The sequence below is a fragment of the Montipora foliosa genome, chromosome 1, assembly GCF_036669935.1.
Source record: "Montipora foliosa isolate CH-2021 chromosome 1, ASM3666993v2, whole genome shotgun sequence".
NCBI lineage: Eukaryota > Metazoa > Cnidaria > Anthozoa > Scleractinia > Acroporidae > Montipora > Montipora foliosa.
Window position 1 is genome coordinate 57661665 of NC_090869.1, and position 21310 is coordinate 57682974.

Genomic DNA, 21310 nt, shown 5'->3' on the forward strand with positions numbered 1-21310 from the left:
GAATCCCAACTGGCTGGAGGCAACCCAGTTGGCTATTTACAAGTGCAGCTGAGAAGTTGAACCAGGGACTACCAGGAACAAATTCAACCAGTGGCCAGAATGTGTCTGGAACCCGGGATACCCAGATCTCAAGGCATGTGCCCATCCACTGGGCCACACTGTCTCCTAAAAGAAATGAAAACATTACGTTGCTTAAATCCCTGAATTTAAATCATCGATGTAGATACTGTACTATCTTCTGATCCATGGTCATTCACAGATGAGATACTGACTTAGGGTGCTTCTTTGTCTACATTATAACAAAATAATATATTAATATTAGGGGGTCTAAGGGGGGGTGGGGGGGTGGTCGTGCAATCTGGCTGTGCTGTGCATGTGTAAAATTTCTCTGTCTCGTAGAAGGCAAGCCAAGTAGGATTCAAATACGGTATCTCTTTTTTCAGAGGTAATCACAATGACAACTAAACGACAGAACATGACCGGAAATGAGTTTTTGCGTTTTCCTTGCACGCGATGCTATATGTGGTCATTGTATGACTCCGTAACGCACATCGTAAATTTATAATTCTACCAGTATTGTTAAGAAAAAGTATTAAATATTTTTAAATACCATCCCAAAGACTTGCAAAGCATCTGTTTACTGATTTTACTGGAATCAATGCCGTTAACGACAGTTTTAAATGTAAACAATTATCTACGATTGCACTACGGAATTGAAACTGGATATCGACCAAGATATTGTAACATTAAAAAACCCACTGAAATATGCTGAACGTTAAGGAAGTCAGCTAAATATCCTTTGAACAAAGTGTAGGCTACCTGCAACTCTTGTTATATATATTTTTTGTCATACAATTTTTTCTTGACAATAAAGTTGACAGTGACTTGTGAAAATACTTACAATGTATACTTTTTTCTTATATTTTTTTTCATTTACATTTTCATTCAAGTACGAAAAATGAAACTACAATATTTCGAAAAACTTACAACCAATTAGTATAATAACATTTAAGTGGTACACCAACAAAGTCAGATGCAATTATTTTGTATTATGATGTGCCATTAAGACTGAATTATGTGACTTATTGTTTTTCTTTGGTTTCATTTTTAGGTTTCCGTCCTTACCAAGAGTTTTTGGCCAATATTCAACACACAGTGATTCACAACATTGGGTCACCTTTAGCGTCAGAACCAAGACCACCAGGTATGAAAAACAAGGGACACTTATCTTTTTCACACAATGTCCATTCAAAGGAGATACCATAAGAAGAGTGAAACAAAATTAATGGAAACTGTGGGTGCATCCTAAAGTGCTGGCCAAACAAGGCAGCAATTTCAGCTTGCACATGGTTTAGGATAATTCCTGTCGTAGCCACCTAAGGAAAAAATTGTGGCAGCAACTGGAACAAAGGAAAGATTGGAAGCAGAAATTGTTCCAGTAATTGAGAAATGGGGGTTCACAAAAGATCATCAGCTAAGATGAAGTGCCTAATTTAGAAACAGTAGTATTGAAAGTGGCATCTGACATAAACTTTTTAGTGTTAGTTGAAAAAATAAAACAAACAAGTAATTGGTCACGAAATGATTATAAATAAAAAAATTGAAACAAAAAATTGTCAACATCATCATAATCATCATGTTATCTACCACAGCTTATACAGAATATTAATATCATTCATAATGTAGATTTAGCCTAAAAGCAGAGCTTTCGTGTTATTTATTCTTACAATTCGTTAACCTGGCTTGAGCCTGCAATCAAATCGAAAACCAGTACCTGGTCACCAGTCAACTTTTAAAAAGCAGCTGACCTTGATGAGCTTTAAACTTAAACCTGCAATATTGCCACATGATACTGGTCAGCAGATACCTTGTTTTGACAGGTGTCAATTAACCATAACATAGATGTCCAATTTCAAAGATGTTCTTGCCAAAAAATGCTGGTTGCACCACAGAGTTTCACATTGGCATGCATGGAGGGAGGAGTGGATGTACGGTCGTGCGATTGTACCATGACCAAAACCAAATTTTCTCACACGGATAGGTTACCATAATTATTTTCTTACCAGTGGTGCTCCACGCGCATGCAAGCCTTTGGCGCGCAAAGCTCCGTCACAAATTACAATGCATTTTAGGCCTGAGGCTCATCTTTTAACTGGGACTTGGGCCTCAAAACTGTCAAACCATCTACTCTGTATTTGGCCAGCTAATAATTCATGAGCCACACAAGTACATGTACTCATTACTTGTCAGATTGATGATTAGAAGTTTCTCGAATTTCCTATGTTCTGAGTCACAAATCTCTTACACTGTAGAAGAGTTACCCTGGATGCGGAAACCCTGACCCACTGTGAGCGTTAATTGCAACCTTGCTTAACGAGTTGCCGAGATAATAATGTTATTATTAATCATCTTCAGGTGAAGGTACAGTTGTAACATTCATCTGAAGAAGATTAGTTTTATTATCTTGGCAACTTTTCAAGTTGAGCTGCAAAATTAGGAATAGGTAGGTTATTATTTCTCTTTACCAAGTGGTATTCTTGTTCCTTTGTTTTTATAGTGCGATCATCTAATCTTCAAAATGGTAAGTGTGCAATATGAAATTTATTCCCTAATACCTCCTGAGAGTGACACTTCTAGATTTTACTCCGTCTAATGCCAAATGATTTTACTCGTCAATGGGGACTGGTTTAAGAGGGAATAATAATATTGAACACCAAAATGAGATGAATACTGATGCAAAGTAACTTAGTCATTATTCAAACGAATGAGGTATAAATCACATCTCCATTTAATTTTTCATTATAAGTACAGGGACACAATGTTTCTGGCAAAAAAATGGTATAATAACGCAAGTCCAACATTACTGTACTTTTTAAAAAGGATTTCTGAACTTTTACCTCAGGGCCCTCTTGAATTTAGCAAACCTTTCTAAGACTTAATTCAAAGTTCGCAAAAGGTTTGGTAATTCATTTTACCCTCACTTGTTGTGCTTTGAATGCAGAGGAAACATCTTTACTTTAAGTACATGTATGTGGATTGCACTTCTTTGTTTAAGTCTTAAGTTTTATTTAAATATTATCACACATGATTCCTTTGACAAAAAAAGTGTTGAGTCAGACCTTGAAGCGTGAAATACAAAGTCCTTGAATTAATTTATGCGAAAAAGTGTGTGAACCTTGTTAATTTTAGTAACATTCTGTTCTACAACAGGCTCACTTCATGATGTGGCAAATGGAACCATTAAAGCTACTCATGTTCAACCAAGTTTTATTCCTGAAATTCCTTCCCGCCCAGGTTGGTTTAACATAATTTAATAATAATAATAATAATAATAATAATAATAATAATAATAATAATAATAATAATAAAATACTTATATAGCACTATTTACATAAGAATGATCAGTAGCGCTTTACAATTCACTTAAAAACCTTATTCAAATCAATTGAAACCAATTGAATAAAAATTAATTAATAAAATAAATAAATAAATAAATAAGAAAAAAGGTTCTAGCCTGCCCGAAAAAGGTGGGTCTTAAGTTTTCGTTTAAGATTACATAGCGATTGAATGTCACGCAACTCAGATGATACAATTGACTGTGTGCCATCATACAGGGGTTGAGGTATCAAAGTTCCAGCCTGATCAGCACTCAGTCTTTAACCCTTTAATGGTAAACTTTATTAGACATCTGTTACTCTACATCAACGTTTAGAATAATTATTTAAGGTCACCCACACTTCTTAGGATAGTCTATGTGGGTAACAATACAATAATAGTGCAACGCTGAAGAATTCCCTTTAAGAGTGGTACTTCTAGACTTTCTTCATCAATTAGGAGGAGTGAAAGGGTTAATAACCAAAAATAATAATATTGTTAATCGTAACTATTACAGAATTCTCAAATCTGATTGGTTCGGTGCATGTTTATTTTTTCCAAATTGGCATGCAATAACGTGGGTGTCCAATTACAGGTATCCAATTTGAACAATTCCAAATTGGATACCTGTAATTAATTGGACACCTATGCCATTTGCGCGTCGATCACATGCTCTTGGATGGGGTCTTTCTTGCTTGTTTGCTACTGTTTGCAAAACAGATTGAATATAATTTTAAGTTCTCACACACCGCTGGTAGCCATGTCAAGATGACCGCCGCAAACCTGACCTTTATTGCAAATTCAAAGCTAATACAAGTAGCATTACACTAAAGACCAGAAATAACGAAAAAAGTTCAAGGCTAGTACATTATAGTGGTATTGCATAAAAACTTAATCTTTGGGTGGGTGGGCAGGAAAGTCAGCAATGGCAGACGCAACAAAAACAACTGCCCACCCGATAGGTCACATGACCTATACCCAGGCCCCAGCGGTGCATGAGAAAAACATTTTTCACTTATTGCCGTGCACTGGTGGCGCACGCGCACCGGTGGCTCAGTTGGTTGAGCATCGGGCTGTCATGCGGGAGGTCGTGAGTTCGACTCTGGCCGGACCAACACTCAGTCACACTCAGGGTCTTAAAATAACTGAGGAGAAAGTGCTACCTTTGTAATTACATCCGCAAATGGTTAAGACTTTCAAGTCTTCTCGGATAAGGACTATAAACCGCAGGCCCCGTCTCACAACCTTTCAATGCTCACAACCCAGTGGGACGTAAAAGAACCCACACTCTATTCGTAAAGAGTAGGGCATGGAGCTCCCGGTGTTTTGGTCAGGACTCATTTCATTCATTCATGTGCTGGGTGAGATCACTAATGGACTGATAGCGGGTGCCAGCGGCGCCTATATATGCTGATGTCCGATCTCACCCATAGATCCCTTGCTTGTGAAGCGCATTTGAATATATAAATAGATACATACATACTTAATTGACCGCTCCCCATAGGGGCTTTTCAGGGCCAATGAAACACAATCAACGAAACAATAGAAGACAACAACTTCAACTGTTAAGAATCCCAACTGGCCGGAGGCAAACCAGTTGGCTATTTACAAGTGCAGCTGGGAAGTTGAACCAGGGACTACCAGGAACAAATTCAAAGAGTGGTCAGAGCGGGTCTTGAACCCGGGATCTCCGGGTCTCAAGGCAAGCGCGCTAACCACTCGGCCACACTGCCTCCAGTAGAAATAGAAAATGCACTATATAAAAGTGCTATATAAATTCATTACCATTACCATAAGTTTCACTCAGCCAGTGAAAAATTACTCTTATTCACACAAAAAGGTATTCGAAGACATTTTATCCTCGCATTTTGTTATAGTTACAATTAATTAGTAATAGCTAGGACTTCCGTGTCGTACGACTCAGGAGTAATCATGCTCGCAATTTCAAATCGGCTAAGTGTGATTTTGAAATTACTCGCCTGATTATTCCCTGAATTGTACTCCATTCAGTCCTATTACTATTACTAATATGTTGTTTTTAGTTATTAATTATCATTAATGAGTAATAGTTTAATAATATTTATAATTAATAATGGTGATTGATGGATGACATCATAATAATTTCTTGGTCCTATCACTTTGCATTTGTTTGTGCAGCTGTATCTGATAAGGTTGCTTTAGTAATTGGAAATCAGCAGTATGAGTGTGAAAAGCTCCAGGGACTTGTTTATTCTGAAAAAGATGCTTTTGATGTGACACAAGCCCTTAGTGAACTTGGCTTCAAGGTTAGGATTCCTGAGTAATGGCGACCACATTTACATTCTTTTGTGTTTATGTTAATTAGACCCACTGCCCTTATTTTGAAACAAAAATGCTTTTGAAATTCGCTTGTCATAGCATTACTAGAAAGGCTTATTAGCATTAAAACAGAAGAATATTTTATTATTTTGGCTTCCGTTATGAAAGAGGGCTATAGAATGTTATCACTGTCATTTTATTTTTCTGCGTGAGTGAATAAACCAAAACTCTACTTTTGCGTTCCAAAAGACCACTCAAAAGCTTGCAAAATAGTCAAGGGATTCAATGACTCTGCAAGGGCCAGTTTTCAGCATTTAAATAGTTCATGATGTTGTTTTATTGGGCAATGAGATAATTATTAGATCTCTCAGATAGTTCATGCTCTGTGATTGGCTAAATTAGCGGTTCAGCCTGCTGTATGGCCAATTTTGCTAAAACATTCTCTAGAAAGTTTTTTTGTTGTTGATTATGGTACATAAACTTGTAAAATCGTTTCAATCTTGCCAGCAACTGTTTCAAAAGGCCGAGAAGATTTATTCGCTTTTTGGATTTTCACGTGGCAATCTTTGTGGCAGTTGAACCATCCGCTTGACTTCAACTAGTTTCCTTTTCGAGCCCCTGATTACCTCAGAAATATAATAAATAACTTACAGATCCTCGTTTCTTCCCAAAGTTATGGCCCCATAGATTTCAGTTTTCTTTTTGTTAAGTACGTGTGTACTAAATTATGACAATGGACTCCGGGATTTTCTTTCCTTTGAAAATAAAGTTTAACACTAGATACATATGTCACATTTGCTCCATTTACAGGTTGTGTCGCTTGTTAACTTGTCGCTGTCAGAAATGAGGATAGCAGTGCTAACATTCTGCAGATTGTTGGGTAAGATTTTAACGTGACCTTGTGAAAATCAGGGATTGGGAAGGCCTTGGGCCACGCGCAAATCGCGCATAAATTTAGAAAATGTCGCATTCGAAAACTGCTAACGGGGCCCAGCATGCGTCCTAGTCGTGTAATGGGTGATAAGCATTTTAATCTGTGTATCAATTTTGTAATACGTCAAATAAGAACATGAAATATCGAGGAATATGGAGTATCGACCTATGTCTTTCCTTCTTTCGTGTTGGTTTATTTTGTGGTGTCCGCGAAATCTGAAGACGAAAAAAGGGATTTTTAATTTTTTTCCCTCTGATACAAACGCTTTCTTAAAAAGTTTCAAACAAATTTTGTTCGAAACATTTTTTGTGGTGTTCTTATGTTATTGTTGGAGTGGAGGTTCTCCTCAAAGAAATAAAGTACAATAGGCCTTTTGCAACTAACGATCACATGGTACAAAATCCGCCATGCTGGAGGGCAAGCTCATTATTATTCCCCCACTGGGACATTAAAACGAAGGCAAGTCAAGCTTGACTGGTTCAGGTCTCTTTGTTTTAATGTCCCAGTGGGGGAATAATAATGAGCTTGCCCTCCAGCATGGCGGATTTTGTACCATGTGATCGTTAGTTGCAAAAGGCCTATTATGAGGAAACATGTTCCTGTGGACACAAAACTTCATCAAACTAATTCTCAATGTCTTAACTTAAGGATGTGTGAGAGATTCTGTACCATGCTATGGGAAACATTTTTTATTTTATTCACTTAATTCAATTACACAGACCATAAATACATGAGCAAATATGATCAGTGATATCTGGGTGATTAGGTCAGTTTATACAGATTGACTGACTGTCTGATGATTCTGAGGTCTGACACAGAGATTCCTTGTTAAAACAGACTTCGAGCAGTCCCTCTTGCACCGCTTAGTTGGGCGAGAGGCCAAGACAGGCACAAGAAAAAATGGCCTCGCGAAATCTGGTTTCGAGAAGGGGCGAATCCAGAATTCACTCGGCCATTTTTTCTCGTCCCTGTCTTCTCCTGGCGCTCGATCAACTAATTGGCGAATAGTCTATTGTGAAAAACAATTTGAATTAACTCTCGTTGTTTTCAGGCAAGGGTGTTTATGGGGTTCTCTACTATGCTGGGCATGGCTATGAAGATAGTGGGAAGAACTACCTTCTTCCGGTTGATTCAGACCTTAAGTACAATCGACAAGACAGTCTGTGTGCTCAAGAGATACTGGAAACAATGCAAACATGTGAAACGGCTCTAAACCTCTTAATCATTGATGCATGTCGCTTGAGGTAAAGTGGGACAACAACAACAACAACAACAACTTTATTACCCCTTTTTCAACAAAACATTACAATGAAGAAATGAAATTATAAAAAGAGTAATGGCTTCCTTAATAACTGTGAAAGCTAATGAAAGTAGGAAGCCAAAGCAAAAAGGACTAATTTGAAAAACAGGTCGCAACATTGATATGTCACAAATGGTGGGCAATGTTTTGAATCGTTTTAAGACTGGTTTTCACTAGCCACGGAATCCGGGTCGGAGTAGTAAGCGGAGTCGTAAGAGCGCTTATGATCTAGTGAAAACCAAAAATCGAAGTCGTAAGCGAAGTCATAAAGTCGACGGAATCGGAGTCGAAAAAATCAGAACAGTTCCATTTTCTTCCGGTTCCGGTTACGACTCCGTCGCTTACGACTCAATGAAAACAGGATTGTCGGAGTCGGAAGCAGAAGCGGGAAAACAAGCCAATGACAAGATACGAGCACAGGCTCTTCGATTACTGTCTGCCGCGGTAGACAAACATTAGAGAGTTTAAGCAAAGACAACGGCTACGGCAACAAAAACGTCAGTCTAAAATACAACTTAGCGCTATCGCAAGTATTTCGCGATTATTCCGTCTTGTTCACCTTGCACAATACAGGCGAACTATCCTGTAACTGAATGGGTACGAACGGTTTTAAAGTCAAAACAGAAAATGACTTTTGCATTGTTTTATGCTCACGTTGTCGTCAAAACCTAAAATTTGGTGATTTCACGTTGTTTTGTGGCGTACGGCAGAGAAATGCACGGAAAATCGTGTTGCACGTGCAGCACGAGTATTTTTCCTTTTTTAACCAATAATATCCTTGCTTCGTGGCGTTGCCGTAGCCGTAGCCGTCGTCTTTGCTTAAACTCCCTAATTGCGGGCATGGACGGGAAGGTTGTGGAGGCTGTAAGACTTTTCCCCGTGTTATGCAAGTCTTGCAAAATTTTTAAAAGAATAACATGAAAAAGAATACTTAAGTATGTGATGAAAGAAACTAGTAGTATATACGGGACTGATTTGAGGAGGTTTTCTTTCTGTCCCCGCTCCGGCAATTTTCGCGGCGTCGCGGGTCCAGAAAAAAACCTCTCTCAAATCAGTCCCGTATATACTACTAAACAAGTAAGTCTTGCAAAAAAAAAAAAAAGAAGGAGCGAAAGAAGAAATTTCTCCTCTGCGTCCACCATGTTTTTATTTCTTCTGGTTTGGTGCCAAAATAGACCACTTTCGATGTATTAAAATTCAGTCCCAAACAAAAGGCATCATCTCGAGGCTCTGGGGAATAAACTCATACAAATCCTTATGTATATTCCCCAGAGCCTCGAGATGATGTCTTTTGTTTAGGACTGTATTTTAATATATCTATTTCCACCTTGGCCGGGCCCACTTCTCTGCATTGTGATTGGCTTGTTCTTCCGCATCTGCTTCGGACTCCGACAATCTAATTTTCACTGGATCGCAAGCGACGGAATAGTAAGCAGAATCGGAAGGCAGTTTCCACTAGGTCATACGTGCTTACGACTCCGACTCCGACTCCGACTCCCGACTCCATCGCTCGTGAAAACCAGCCTTAATGAAGTGTGTGCCTGTATATATTCCAACGAGGTTGGTATATGTATTCAGGTCGTTGTGAAAAGCTACAAGCAACCTCCTTCCCAGGGTCTGAGCGGCAAAGGAGGCACAGAAGAGAGACCCTGGGAACGAGGTTGGGTTAGAAGAATCTTCTAACAAGACTGCGCATGATTGAGATAGGGAAATCTTTGTACGGCCTCAGCGCCAATAGGGAGGTTAAGCACGCGACGTTTTTTGAGCCGCGGACGGCAACCGGAAGCGAACTTTTAGCATGCCTGCACAGAATTGTCTCCCAGAGGTTTAAACTATTCGGTTCTAATAGAGAAAAGATACTAAGCAATATGAAATGTGGTTGTGTGAAGAGAGGTTAAAAGGGAAAGCTACCCATTTCCGGTTGCCGTCCGTGGTTGAAAACGTTACGTGCTTAAAGTGCCCCTAACCCCAAAATATTTTTTTCGCTAAAATGAATCTTTGCACCTTTTCGAAACGCATTGCGGCCATTTTTTCATTTTTCTAACAAATCCTGCCATTTTATAGGCTTCGAAAGTTGCGAAAGTGCCCCTCACCCCAAAATATTTTTTTCGTTAAAATGAATCTCTGCACCTGTTCGAAACGCATTGCGGTCATTTTTTCCTTTTTCTAACAAATCCTGCCATCTTATAGGCTTCGAAAGTTGCGAAAATCCAAGCATCTTTTGTTCACGACCGAGTCAGAAGGGGAGTGGGTCTATTCCTGATTTGACGTCACAATCTACTTCGCATGCATGTTTACAATGTAAATCAGTTTGTGACGTCAAATCAGGAATACACCCACTCCCCTTCTGACTCGCTCGTAAACAAAAGATGCTTGGTTTTTAAGCTCTCTAGCGTACTTAATAGGGATATAAAACGGTGGGTAGAGGTGTTTAAGGTATATTTTGAGTTATGGCTAATGTTTGCGTGAGGAATGGAGTTAGTGGGACACATTAGGGAGTTTATCATCTGCTTTTCTCAATTCAAGTGATGATAAAGTTGACGGGAAGATAAGAGAACAGTTCGTGGCAATTATTCGTACCGTGATCTCATTGCTTCCAGTCTTGGACATAATGTAGCAGCTCTCGTAACCCGATATTGTTTCGTATTATTGAAAGCAGCCTCTGGCCGAATGCATAAATGGCGGCCAAAAAAATATTCCTTTATTTATGTGCTAATTAGACTCACTAGCCTCTTTTGCATGTACAAAATACCAAAGAAATGTTGCTTGAGAGCGAGGCTATTGAATCTAATTAGCACATAAACAAAACAAAAGAATGTTTTTTTGGCCGCCATTTATGCATTCGGTCTATTAAGCAGGAACCCATGACCCGTAGCCTACAACTCCATTGTGTTCGTGTCACGGCGTTTTCACAGACGGATTTATTTTTAGATTGAATTTTCCGCGAATGAGACATAGGGTCACCGAACCGGAACTGCCTTTGTTTTCTTCGGTAAAGGTAGTCTAAAAATAGATCGGTCTGTAAAAATGCCGTGACATGGGCCCTGTATGGGAGTTGTAGGCTCCGGGGCAAGGGTTCCTGTTTTAAGTCATTGTTTCAATCGTCTTTTGTTTTTGGCTTGGATAGCGAGCCAATCACATTGTACGTTACGAGAGCTGCTGCGTGACTCACAACGTTCCAGCGACTCTCCCCAGGGTCTCTCCCCAGTCTCACAATTCGTTTTCACCCTCGCTCCAGACCTTTCGCTTGAAAAGGCGCATTCGTGCAACGCAAGAATACGGCTGTTTTGCAATCTAGCGATTAGCTGGGGCTTCATGTAACCCACCGTTAAGACTTGTGTCGCTATGTTTGATCTTGTTTGTTTGCTGTGAACAGAATGCCAACTAATCGTGGATCCGTGGAGAACGAATTCAAAAGAGGACGGAGAGGAAACAATATTTTTGCGTACTCATGGTAGGTTTCCTTTGTAAACATTTCTCCATAATTCATTTTACGAGAGTGCTATCATGGAGCGAAACGTATGGAGTAATGTATTAACAACAGCAGAACCATGAAATATCTTTCGACACAAGGATCTTGATGATCCGAGAACATTCTTTTATTTTGCTTTTTATTTCACAATTTTTTCCATTTGTAAACTTCACCTGTCCAAACTACAGTGCTTAACAACGATGAAAACAACTGTTTTCGAAACTTTCTCTACTATGATCCGCATCAATGCGTGTTCAAATTGTTCTACGCCATGACGTCATCGTTTTGAAAGGTCGCCATTTTTGCCGTGCTCACAAAAACTGGAGCGTGTTCAACATAAAATCTCGACTCTTCAAACCCACTTTCAAAAGTATTCTTTTTTGTCGGCGTATTCGGCCGTTGTAATGTGGATGGGAAAACGCATCAGAAAATATACGTTTTCAAACGAAAAGGCATTGGTGTGGATGTGGCTTATAAATTGGTCATTGGTCATTCCGTAATTTGGATACAGAAGTCTATGGAGTAACATTTTACCGGTATCGGAATTCACAGGGGTGTTTGTGTGACCCGAAACCGCGTGACCTTAATTTTACAATTTGTGCTTCACTGCAGTTGCACTCAACACGAAGCGTACGAGGAACCAGGACAAAGCAATGGTCTTTATGCCCTTCATCTATTGAGACACATTAGGAGAGACGAGCGGATAGAGCGCATATTGATGGATGTAGCACGCGGTATGTACTTGTCCTTTTTAAGCCTGGTTTTCACTAGCGACGCAAGCACAAGCACAAGGTTCAAAATTTTTCGTTTTCCTTGTGCTTACGTTTATGCTTGCGTTCGCTTGCGTTGTGTGAAAACGAAACGCAGCATTAGCACAAGGAATTTGCTATGTCTGGCCAATTAAAGCACTCGTTCCAGATTCCCCGCGTCTGAGAATTTGAACAAAATGGCGGATGCGGTGGTTGATTTTGATGCTTATGTCGGAGTTCGTTTTCACTTAGCATAAGCGTCTTATGCTTGTGCCTGTGCTTCCTCTTGTGCTTGCGTCGCTAGTGAAAACCAGTCTTTAGTAAGCTGGGTTTTCGTGGTGATCATTGAAAGCACGCACCTTTCAGAGCGGTGATTGCTCCCACTATGAAAGAGATTTCGCATCGCAATCGGCAAACGTGGGGGCTGAAATTTGCGGATTGCCACAAATGGCAGATTGTTGGTTGATATGAGCTCATTTCTTGCTTTTTAGCTCCCAATATCCAGCATTTTCTCAAAGACGCAAGGCAAACTAGGATTAAAGAATGAAGGGCGATACCTACTATTGTTATTGCGCATATGTTCTGCGCTTCTCCAGACACTCGGGTTTCCTACGGGTGGTGCCATTCTCGTCACCAGAGCCTCGGATCGACCCAAGGCTCTGGGAGACTCTATGTCGGAGAACATGCATCGTAGGGTTCTTATAGCCAAAAATTGGCTATTTGAACCTTACGGCGCCTGCTCACTGCTCGTGCGAACGTGAATGCACCAATTATGAACGCTTTTGATTGTTCTTCACGAAAACCAATGAGAAGACACTTTGTTTCAGGGTTCCCCAGAGCTCTTCTCTCCCTCAGTCAAGAGAAGAGCTCTAGGGTCGAGATTGCGGGTGGTGCTTACTATTACAGCGGTTAAAAACTACGCAGATAAAGCAGCACTTAGCAATTCCCCTTGGAATCCAAAAAAAAAAAAAAAATGGGGATACCGTAGTTTTTCGGATACAAGGCGCCCTCGGTTATAAGACGCACCTTTAACTTTCAACTGAAACTTGATGGCATTTATGTCACAAACTGAAAATCTTGTCAAAATACTCGGTTATAGGACGCATCTCAAATAGAGGAATTTGGTTCAACTCATTATGCTGTCTCAACTGAAGATTGTTGAACCTTTAAATCCTGCTGTTATTAGTACTTTCTTACGGGTGTTTTTGTTGTGCAACGCTAAGATTGAAGGCCGTCATCACGAACGTTGGTGCGAGGCCACGATTTTGGAATCGCAGTAAGAGGAAGACTGGGACGAGTTTAACATGCAAGATGGCGCAAAGGATCGAAGAAACATCCCTGCACGAAGTTTGTTGTAAGAAGATACTCGGCAATAAGACGCACCTTGAGTTCAGATCACATTTGGGGCCAACAAGCATGAGAAAAAATGCTGCGCCTTCTAACCGAAAAACTACAGTAACCGTGCATTTTTTCAGTGATAATTAACCTTCAATTTGGAAAGGAAGGCCATACATTGCTTTGCATTTTAAAGCTTTTTGCAAATATTGTTGATTACTTATCTTTGCAAAATGCGCGGTTACCCCCAATTTTCCATTTGGATTTCAGTAACACTTGTGAAGATCTTCTTTTCCCGCATATTCATAAACCGGGGAAAAAATTGCCTTTGAATTAGTAGGTACCGTCTTTAATTGATACTCGTGATGTTAGTTGATGGACTCGGCAAAAGCCTCGTCTTAATTTAGGATTACCAAGGCATCACTTGTACCTATCAATTCCGAAGCGAACGCGAAGTCGTACGATTTCCCTCGCTAATTGTACATCTCTATTTCCACAGACGTAAGCATGGCGAGCAACAGAAACCTAATCCAAAGGCCATGCCACGAATCTGATGCGGTGTTAGACTGTCGACTCGCCGATAAGTTTTCCCCGAGCAATTTACCAGAGGAATACGAAGAGAGGAGGGATCTTTGGATGCACGCCCATTGTAAGCAAAGATATTACAGTATTTTAGGTTTTTTTTAATACTGAAGGAAGCTATTGTGATATCAATTGAGGAGTATTTCTATTATTGAACTGTTCTGCGTTTAGTGTTTTTAGGGTCTTAATGTATATACTTTAAGATGTTCGTTTTGTATTTTACGTGAGTGTTTTCTTGCTTTTAGTTAAATATATGGAATTGTTTCCTACATGGATTTTTTCTTTGTCAATTAGTTAAGTTTTCGGATAGTATTGTAGATCCACATGAGCCTTATTTGCTGCGTGAAGCTTTCCCTAGGTGGTGAACCTGGTTCATTATTAGATTTTTTTCTTTTTTCAATAGCATTTAATGAAATTCCTTTTCGCACCATCTTACTCGATTGTTATGCGTCAAGCTAAATGCCGGATCATGCATTCCATACAGTGGATGTTACAGACTGGTCTTACTAAGACGGATTGAAAAGCACCAATCACCATTTACAGTTATCTTAGCTAATGACATCAAGGCTTAATGGGCAATCGCCCAATAACGTCACAACTTAGTTGACCAATCACATCAACGACCAGAGTATTTATATCATCTGCTGACGTTACACAAATCGCTTGACTTTGAAGATGACTTCCGCTCGGGTTTTCGAAACGTCAGTCAATGTCGTCCTAAAAATTCCTTCTCAGGACAACACTCTCCCGGACGATCGTATTTCTCTTGGATCTAGTAAAATCTCTTAATGCTGCCTTGAAAGTGCATCTTCAAGGTCGCTTATGTTGAAATTATGTTGATTATACGGACGTAAACTAAAACGTTACATTTTTTCTTAGGTCTTCCAAAAGTCATTCCACCCATACGCAAAGATGGCATAGTCATCTCGTTCGAGTACATTAAATTGTTTTCCAATGTCCTGGAGGTTAGGATAGAAGCTACGAACGCAACGCCTTTTGCTCGCCACGAAGTCGTCATGGATTTTTCAGTACCCACTGTAAGTTGTCGCACACAGCTGCATCAGTTGTTTAAATGCGTTAATATCTAGGAAAGAGTGCGCAAGCGATATTGAGTATCAGCACAGTGCTCTGCTAAAAGGAGCAGGGCTGGAGCAGTGGTGATAGCATCCGCTTTCCACTGCAGATGTATCCCGGGCTCGGTTCCCGAACTCTGCGCTGCATGTCGGTTGCGGTCGATGCCTCCCTGCTCTGCTCAATTCCTAGACGTTTTCGTTCCGGCGTATTGTTTAGTTATCTCCTCTCTTCCTATTGTCATAGGCGGTTGATTTATTTTGCACTCCTCGTTGTGCTATTGAAATGTTATTGTAAATAACCTGAACGTTCGTTGTTGCTGAATTGGCCACACTCACCTCATATCTACGACAACTGCAAGTGGAATAATATAGTTGTCGTCATGCAGGACGACCACAAGTACTAGGCAACTTATGCCTCCTTTTTTCTAAAACAATTAAACTGGATGGTACATCTTACAAATAATTCAAAAATGAAATTCCGAAGATGAAATTGTAGACAAATAAATGGAAAAATTCGGAAAACGAGAGAGTCTGTGATGGCGCTCTTAAATCCTTCAAATCTTGTTTTGTACCTGACTTCATCAAAAGGCGTTTCGCGCATTTTTTTTTTTCAACAAGGGCATCCCGTAGTCGGTACGGACATTGTATGTCTTGTTTTGTTTGTCCACCCACCCAGATAGTGCCTGTTTTTCGACCCGACGGTCTTTTTGTGAATGTCTCCTGTGTCTGGTTTGTTTGTGTTTTTAGCCGGTGAAGGCTGATCTTTGCCACATTTCGGGTGATTTTCTGGCTGAAAATGGAGGGATTCTACGTCAGAGAGTGAGACTTTCCAGATTACAGAAATTACAAGTAGGTGTCTTTATTGCTCATGGGCGTTATTGTTTCTTTCACGTTAAACAGCAGCAATTTGCAATGATGGCATAATCAACTACCAGGACCAAAATGCTTTGAGTGCCCTGTGTTTTACCAATTGTGTCTTTGAGCTCAGGAGATAAGAAAAATCTTTTTTTTCGGCTGAGCTTGCGTTAAAACGAACTGAACGGCCAGACGTTTAAAACGTGCAGACGTCTGATGCCTCCTGTGGTGTAAGTAAACCCATTTATTAGCGTTCCTTGTTTGGGTAAATTTAAGCTTTTTATCAGTTTGATTTCAATATTTGCCCTTGGTTTAAGAACAGCTATCGAACAAAATGAGTGAAAATAAAGGGTTTTTTTTTTAAAAGCAAAATCCTTGCATTATTTGCTCATCAACCTATTCACTCCTAAAGCGCGCTCGATTAACGAATGAAATCGCCTGGCTTTAGACAGAGGTTCTCACGTGGCTAAGGGTTAATCCATTACCTCCTGAGAGTGACACTAAATTATAGGTTTTACTCTGTCTAGCGCCCATAGATTTTGCGCGTCAAGGGGGGGGGGGGGGGGGGGGGGTGGGGTGTTAGTTAGGACTGTGTTAATGGGTTATCTCATAAGGGAGCGGTTGAGAACTAAAAAAAAAATGTCCCCTTTAGAGAGATTACTCTTCGCGTCTTCTTTTTTCTTGCTTCCAACAGCAGCCTGCTGCTTGTCATAAGAGTATTTGTTCGGTTAAGCACAAGCTCAAGCATTAACGCGAGCGAAAGAGATTTGTGTCAACGAACCATAACGCAAAGCACCAGCACACAAAGATTCACTAGTAGTTCCATGTTCTCTCTCTTACAACGCGGCGCTACGAGTGGAATCTGAAACGGGTCTTTTTCATTGAACGAACGTCACAGCTTGCGTTGTGCTTGCGTTACGTTCCATTTTCACACAACGCAAGAATAAGCCCAAGCACAAGGAATTAAAAGGAGAAATCTTGAACCTTGTGCTTGGTCTTGCGTCAGGCCCGTTTTCACGGTAAAATAAGCGCTCTTGTGCTTTGCGTCGCTAGTGAAAACCAGGCTTAAAGTGGTACTACGACCAAAAAAAAATTTGTTTTTCCTTTGGATTTCAAAACTATGTTAACTAAACACTAACTCACCCAAGTTTTAAGTTCTGATTTTAAAAAGACACCTGTTTATTTTAGCTGGAATTTTCTTATTTGTTGGTCCGCCATTACTAACTTCAAAATCTTGAGAGAGCTGGGTCGAGGATAAAATGACGTCAAACACTCACTAGTTTAAGAATGCAATGCGTGTGTACGCGGCCTTATTAATATGCAGCACGGGAGTTTCGGGCTTTCAGACTTTTCAACCCGTGTTTGGCATATATAATAAATTGCGTTTACACGTTGAAATTTTAAGCTAGTGAGTAAATGACGTCATTTTCTCAAGATCCAACCCTCTGAGGTCCAATCGGCCAGTTTTGAACGTGAGTAATGGCGGACCATGAAATCCAAAACTTACACTCAAAATAGACAGCGTTTGGATAAAACTCAAAGCTCAAAATTTTGCCAGTTAGGTGTTAAGTGAACACGCTTTCAAAATCAGAAGAAAAAAAGGAAATGATTTTTTGATCATAGTACCACTTTAAGTGAGAGAGGTTTGCGGAAAAAGCGAATTTTAGCCCGACACTGGACAATCCCCTTTTTGGAAACGCGCATCTAAATCGTTCTATTTTCTTGTAACCAGGATCCAATAGAGGTAACTTTCAAGATGATGTACACCATCGATGAAGAAGTCATTGATTGGCAGGTCCCCGTCAGGTTGGGTTGTCCTCTAGTGTCGTCTGTCTTTGTCCAGTGGGATTGGTGGATCACCTGTGGAAGATTACCTGGGCTGAAGTGTACTCAAGTTTAAGAGAACAAAAGGGAAGTGTTAAAGTTTGCTGATCGTGCTGTGCGATTCTTTTCATCGTCCTCATCATCATCATCATCATCAGCATCATCATCGTCAATAGCATCAACAACAGTTGGGTCTGATAATTTATCTCTCGTCTCAAAGCAGGGGTACAAATTACTTTATTTTCATAAAGAAATGAATTTGCTAAGTGAGTTACCCGTTTTTGGGGTTCAAATCATTATAAACCTAGATTTTATTAATCGACAGAGCAGTAGGTGTTCGTGTCAAAACAGCGCTAATGCGGGGACGTTGTTGTCTTACCAAGGTTTGGTTGTGGTATATGTCAGAGACAAGCCATTTTTTATTTGGACGTGTATCGTCCATTTTCCTGTTTTTCAGGGCCTCTTCTTTATTTATGCTTTGGTTTGGTTTGGTTTGGTTTTATTTCACAGTGATTGGTCTAAAAACAGGTTTCAGGTGACAGTCGTAAACTCAACACCCGACGCACACAATCATAGCAGCCAATCGTAACGCAAAGCGAGTGCACGCAGCCGGTACCAAGCGCGGGAAAGCACTTACGGCCTGCTCACTTATTCCCTTTCGGGTTTATTTGGCCTCTGATTGGCTTAAAAAGTGGCACGATAACCGCGACTCTCAACTAAAAACCTCTATGAGGGTGTTGTCAATCCAACGTTTTTGCTTTTGCTGGTCACAACACACGAAGTAAATGAAATGAGCAGGCCAGGATTGGAGCTACAATTGTAGATTAGCGCGCGGTGCCAACAATTCGCAATTGCTTCTTGTTTTGTCTGTGATTAGCCGAGAAACTGGCGCAATATGTCTTGACCAATCAGCGAAGTGATGTAAAATGAAAGTTATCTAATTGCGGCCGGCGCCGCAAAAGCCTCAGTTGGGACAACAGTGATTAACTTAAGGGAAAGAATTAAAATTATAATTTCGTGGGGTAATCCTTCACATCTAATGTGGTGCTTTTGCAGAAGACGGCACCAAAATCTGTCGAACTGTAAAACGCATTTAACATGACCGTAGACCTTTCGATTTTTACTTGAGGACTACGGTCGTCATTAATTTGCTTGTTAGAAGCAAAAAAAAAAAAAAGCAAAAAAAGTTCGAGTTCATTACCAAGTAAATGTCGACTCGTTCTTCGCTCGTTCATTGGAGGAATATTTTAGGGTGACTTGGGGAACTCTACCGTCAACTATGAGTTTTACCCTAAAAAAATGATGGCAAAAAGTTCCCTTAACTAGGAAATCATCCTTGAAAATCAAAATGATAATCAAGTTTTGGCCGATTCAAAAAAACCTCTTTTTACAAATACAAAAGACGCATTTAAACTAGGTTAGCCATCTCGCGACCTGAAGAATTACGACTTCTGTGTGGTTCCGTTTTAGGATTTCTCATTTTTCTGCGGGTATGCGTGGAATAGTTTACCGAGAATAGTGTACCGAGGTTTTTCAGCGGTTCTGAAATGAATGGCCATTATTTTCTTTTATGGTTATGACTAGAATGGATAATCCAAAAGAAGGCGAGGCACTTCATGACTCATATACAGGTGTAAAATTTGGTGACGTTACGTGGCAAACCTAACAACATCAGTGTTAACGCGCTTTCGCCGATGAAGTGTAATTTCTGACGGTCGAGTGGGAACGAGTTAGTCAGAAAGGCCCGACATATGGTTATTCGTCCCCGCCAAATTTCAAACTTGTTGTTCTTAAATCCAAACCGTTAATTCAAACAATCTATTTTGCAAGTTAAACTTGCAATTATAAATTCAAACATTCAATTCTTCCAATCAAACATTCATTTCCGAATTGAATGTTTGATTGACAATACCTAATCAACAAGGCCTAATCAGAGCAACAATGGTTCTTTTGTCTTCCGCCTTTTAATGAGATAGTCTTTCTGGGCTTCCTTTGCTCAGCAGTCTGACAGGTGTACTCCTAATAAACTTTATTCACATTGAAATCTCGAGGGAGCGGAAGCACAATCAACACTCTGTTTAGGCAGAGAATAACTGCTGGGCAAGGCACGGGTATCTAGTGATTAGGTCTAAGCGCCGACTCGAAATGGTTAGCTTTCATAAATTGTTCTGGTGACACCATATTTGAACTCAGTAAACCTTTACAAAGATCGTTTGGTACTTTATATACACAAAACTAAGTGTCTCACCTTATTTTAGGGTATCTATAGACCTTATTCATAAATGGCGGTCACATTTATAATTCTTTTGTCCACGTGCAAATTACCCTACCAAGCCTCATTTTAGAGCAAGAATTCTATTCAATTCACTGTATGGTATCAAGGCTTGGTAGGCTAATTTGCACTTCGACAAAAGAATTATAAATTGGCCGCCATTTATGAATAAGGTCTATTCTAGTCACAACCCTAGTTTTTATGGAGTGTTTTCACGTGACGTCACGGTGGCCATGTTGGTGTTCCTAGACAATGGAACGGTGGCCAGTTTTCCCATTTCAGACCACGTGATCTTACTCTAGGGAAACGTTTCTTTCAAATGTCGTCTTTTGCACGTGCATGTGTATGCGTAACATATGGAAAAACGAAAGGAAAATTCCGTTGGGAACATCACGTGATCTGAAATGGGAAAACAAAAACGTACAAGCTGAAGACGTCAATAAGAGAATTTTAGCAAGGACAACGGCAACATCAAACTTCAACGTCACTTCAAAATATAGCTTAGCGCCATCACATCACAAGTATTTCGCGATTCTTCCATCTTGTTAACCTTGAACAGTAGGGGCGAAGTATCATGTAACTGGATTTATAGGAACGGTTCTAAAGTGAAGATAAAAAGTGAACGATTTCCTGTTGTATGCTCACGTTGTTGTCAAAACCTGAAAGTTGGTGATTTCACGTTGTTAACAGGGAGTTTAAGAAACCGCAACGCCTACGGCGGCGAAATCGTTTCTTTGAAATGTATTCCATCTTGTTTATAGTATACAACATGGGCGAAGTGTTCTATAACTGGATTGGTACGGACGGATTTGAAGTAAAGAGTGAGACTGAAAGATTCACTTTAGTTTGTCCACGTTGCCGTCAAAACCTTAGAAAAACCTTAAATAACAATGACCACAACCGGGTTTTCTGAGCCCGCAAGACTGAGAGCCCCCAGCAAACCATTGTTTTAACGGAAACCGCTGGTTAGCAACCTGGTTCTGGTCATTGCTGTGTAAGGTCTTCCAAAACCTCAAGGAGGCTCGAACCAGTTTCAACGCTTCCAAGTGACGCTCTTATTAGAAGGATCGGCACCACAGCGTTGTATCGTGTATTTGCAATATTGTGGTACTAAGTGAAACACGAATTATTGCTGAACGAGATACAGTCATTATTGTGACATAGTATGTCACCGTGGCAACGGACAAGCCCTGTAAAAACACCCTTTATTTTGGTTTTAGTTGCTTATATCTCAAAAACGA

At 40.1% G+C, this 21310-nt stretch overlaps 1 protein-coding gene across 1 annotated transcript in view; it reads left to right on the top strand.

Annotated features, from left to right (window-relative positions):
• The window catches only part of LOC138002526 (mucosa-associated lymphoid tissue lymphoma translocation protein 1 homolog), a 28784-nt gene extending 9824 nt beyond the window's left edge, over positions 1-18960 (top strand). The window contains exons 7-18 of the mRNA XM_068848561.1: positions 1112-1204; positions 2558-2581; positions 3211-3294; positions 5533-5660; positions 6484-6553; positions 7659-7851; positions 11284-11361; positions 11992-12113; positions 13963-14112; positions 14925-15082; positions 15866-15967; positions 17706-18960. Of these exons, the coding sequence (XP_068704662.1) occupies positions 1112-1204; positions 2558-2581; positions 3211-3294; positions 5533-5660; positions 6484-6553; positions 7659-7851; positions 11284-11361; positions 11992-12113; positions 13963-14112; positions 14925-15082; positions 15866-15967; positions 17706-17873 (1370 nt within the window). The 3' untranslated portion in view covers positions 17874-18960. The remainder of the gene's footprint in view (positions 1-1111; positions 1205-2557; positions 2582-3210; positions 3295-5532; positions 5661-6483; positions 6554-7658; positions 7852-11283; positions 11362-11991; positions 12114-13962; positions 14113-14924; positions 15083-15865; positions 15968-17705) is intronic.
• The last annotated feature ends 2350 nt before the right edge of the window (positions 18961-21310 follow it).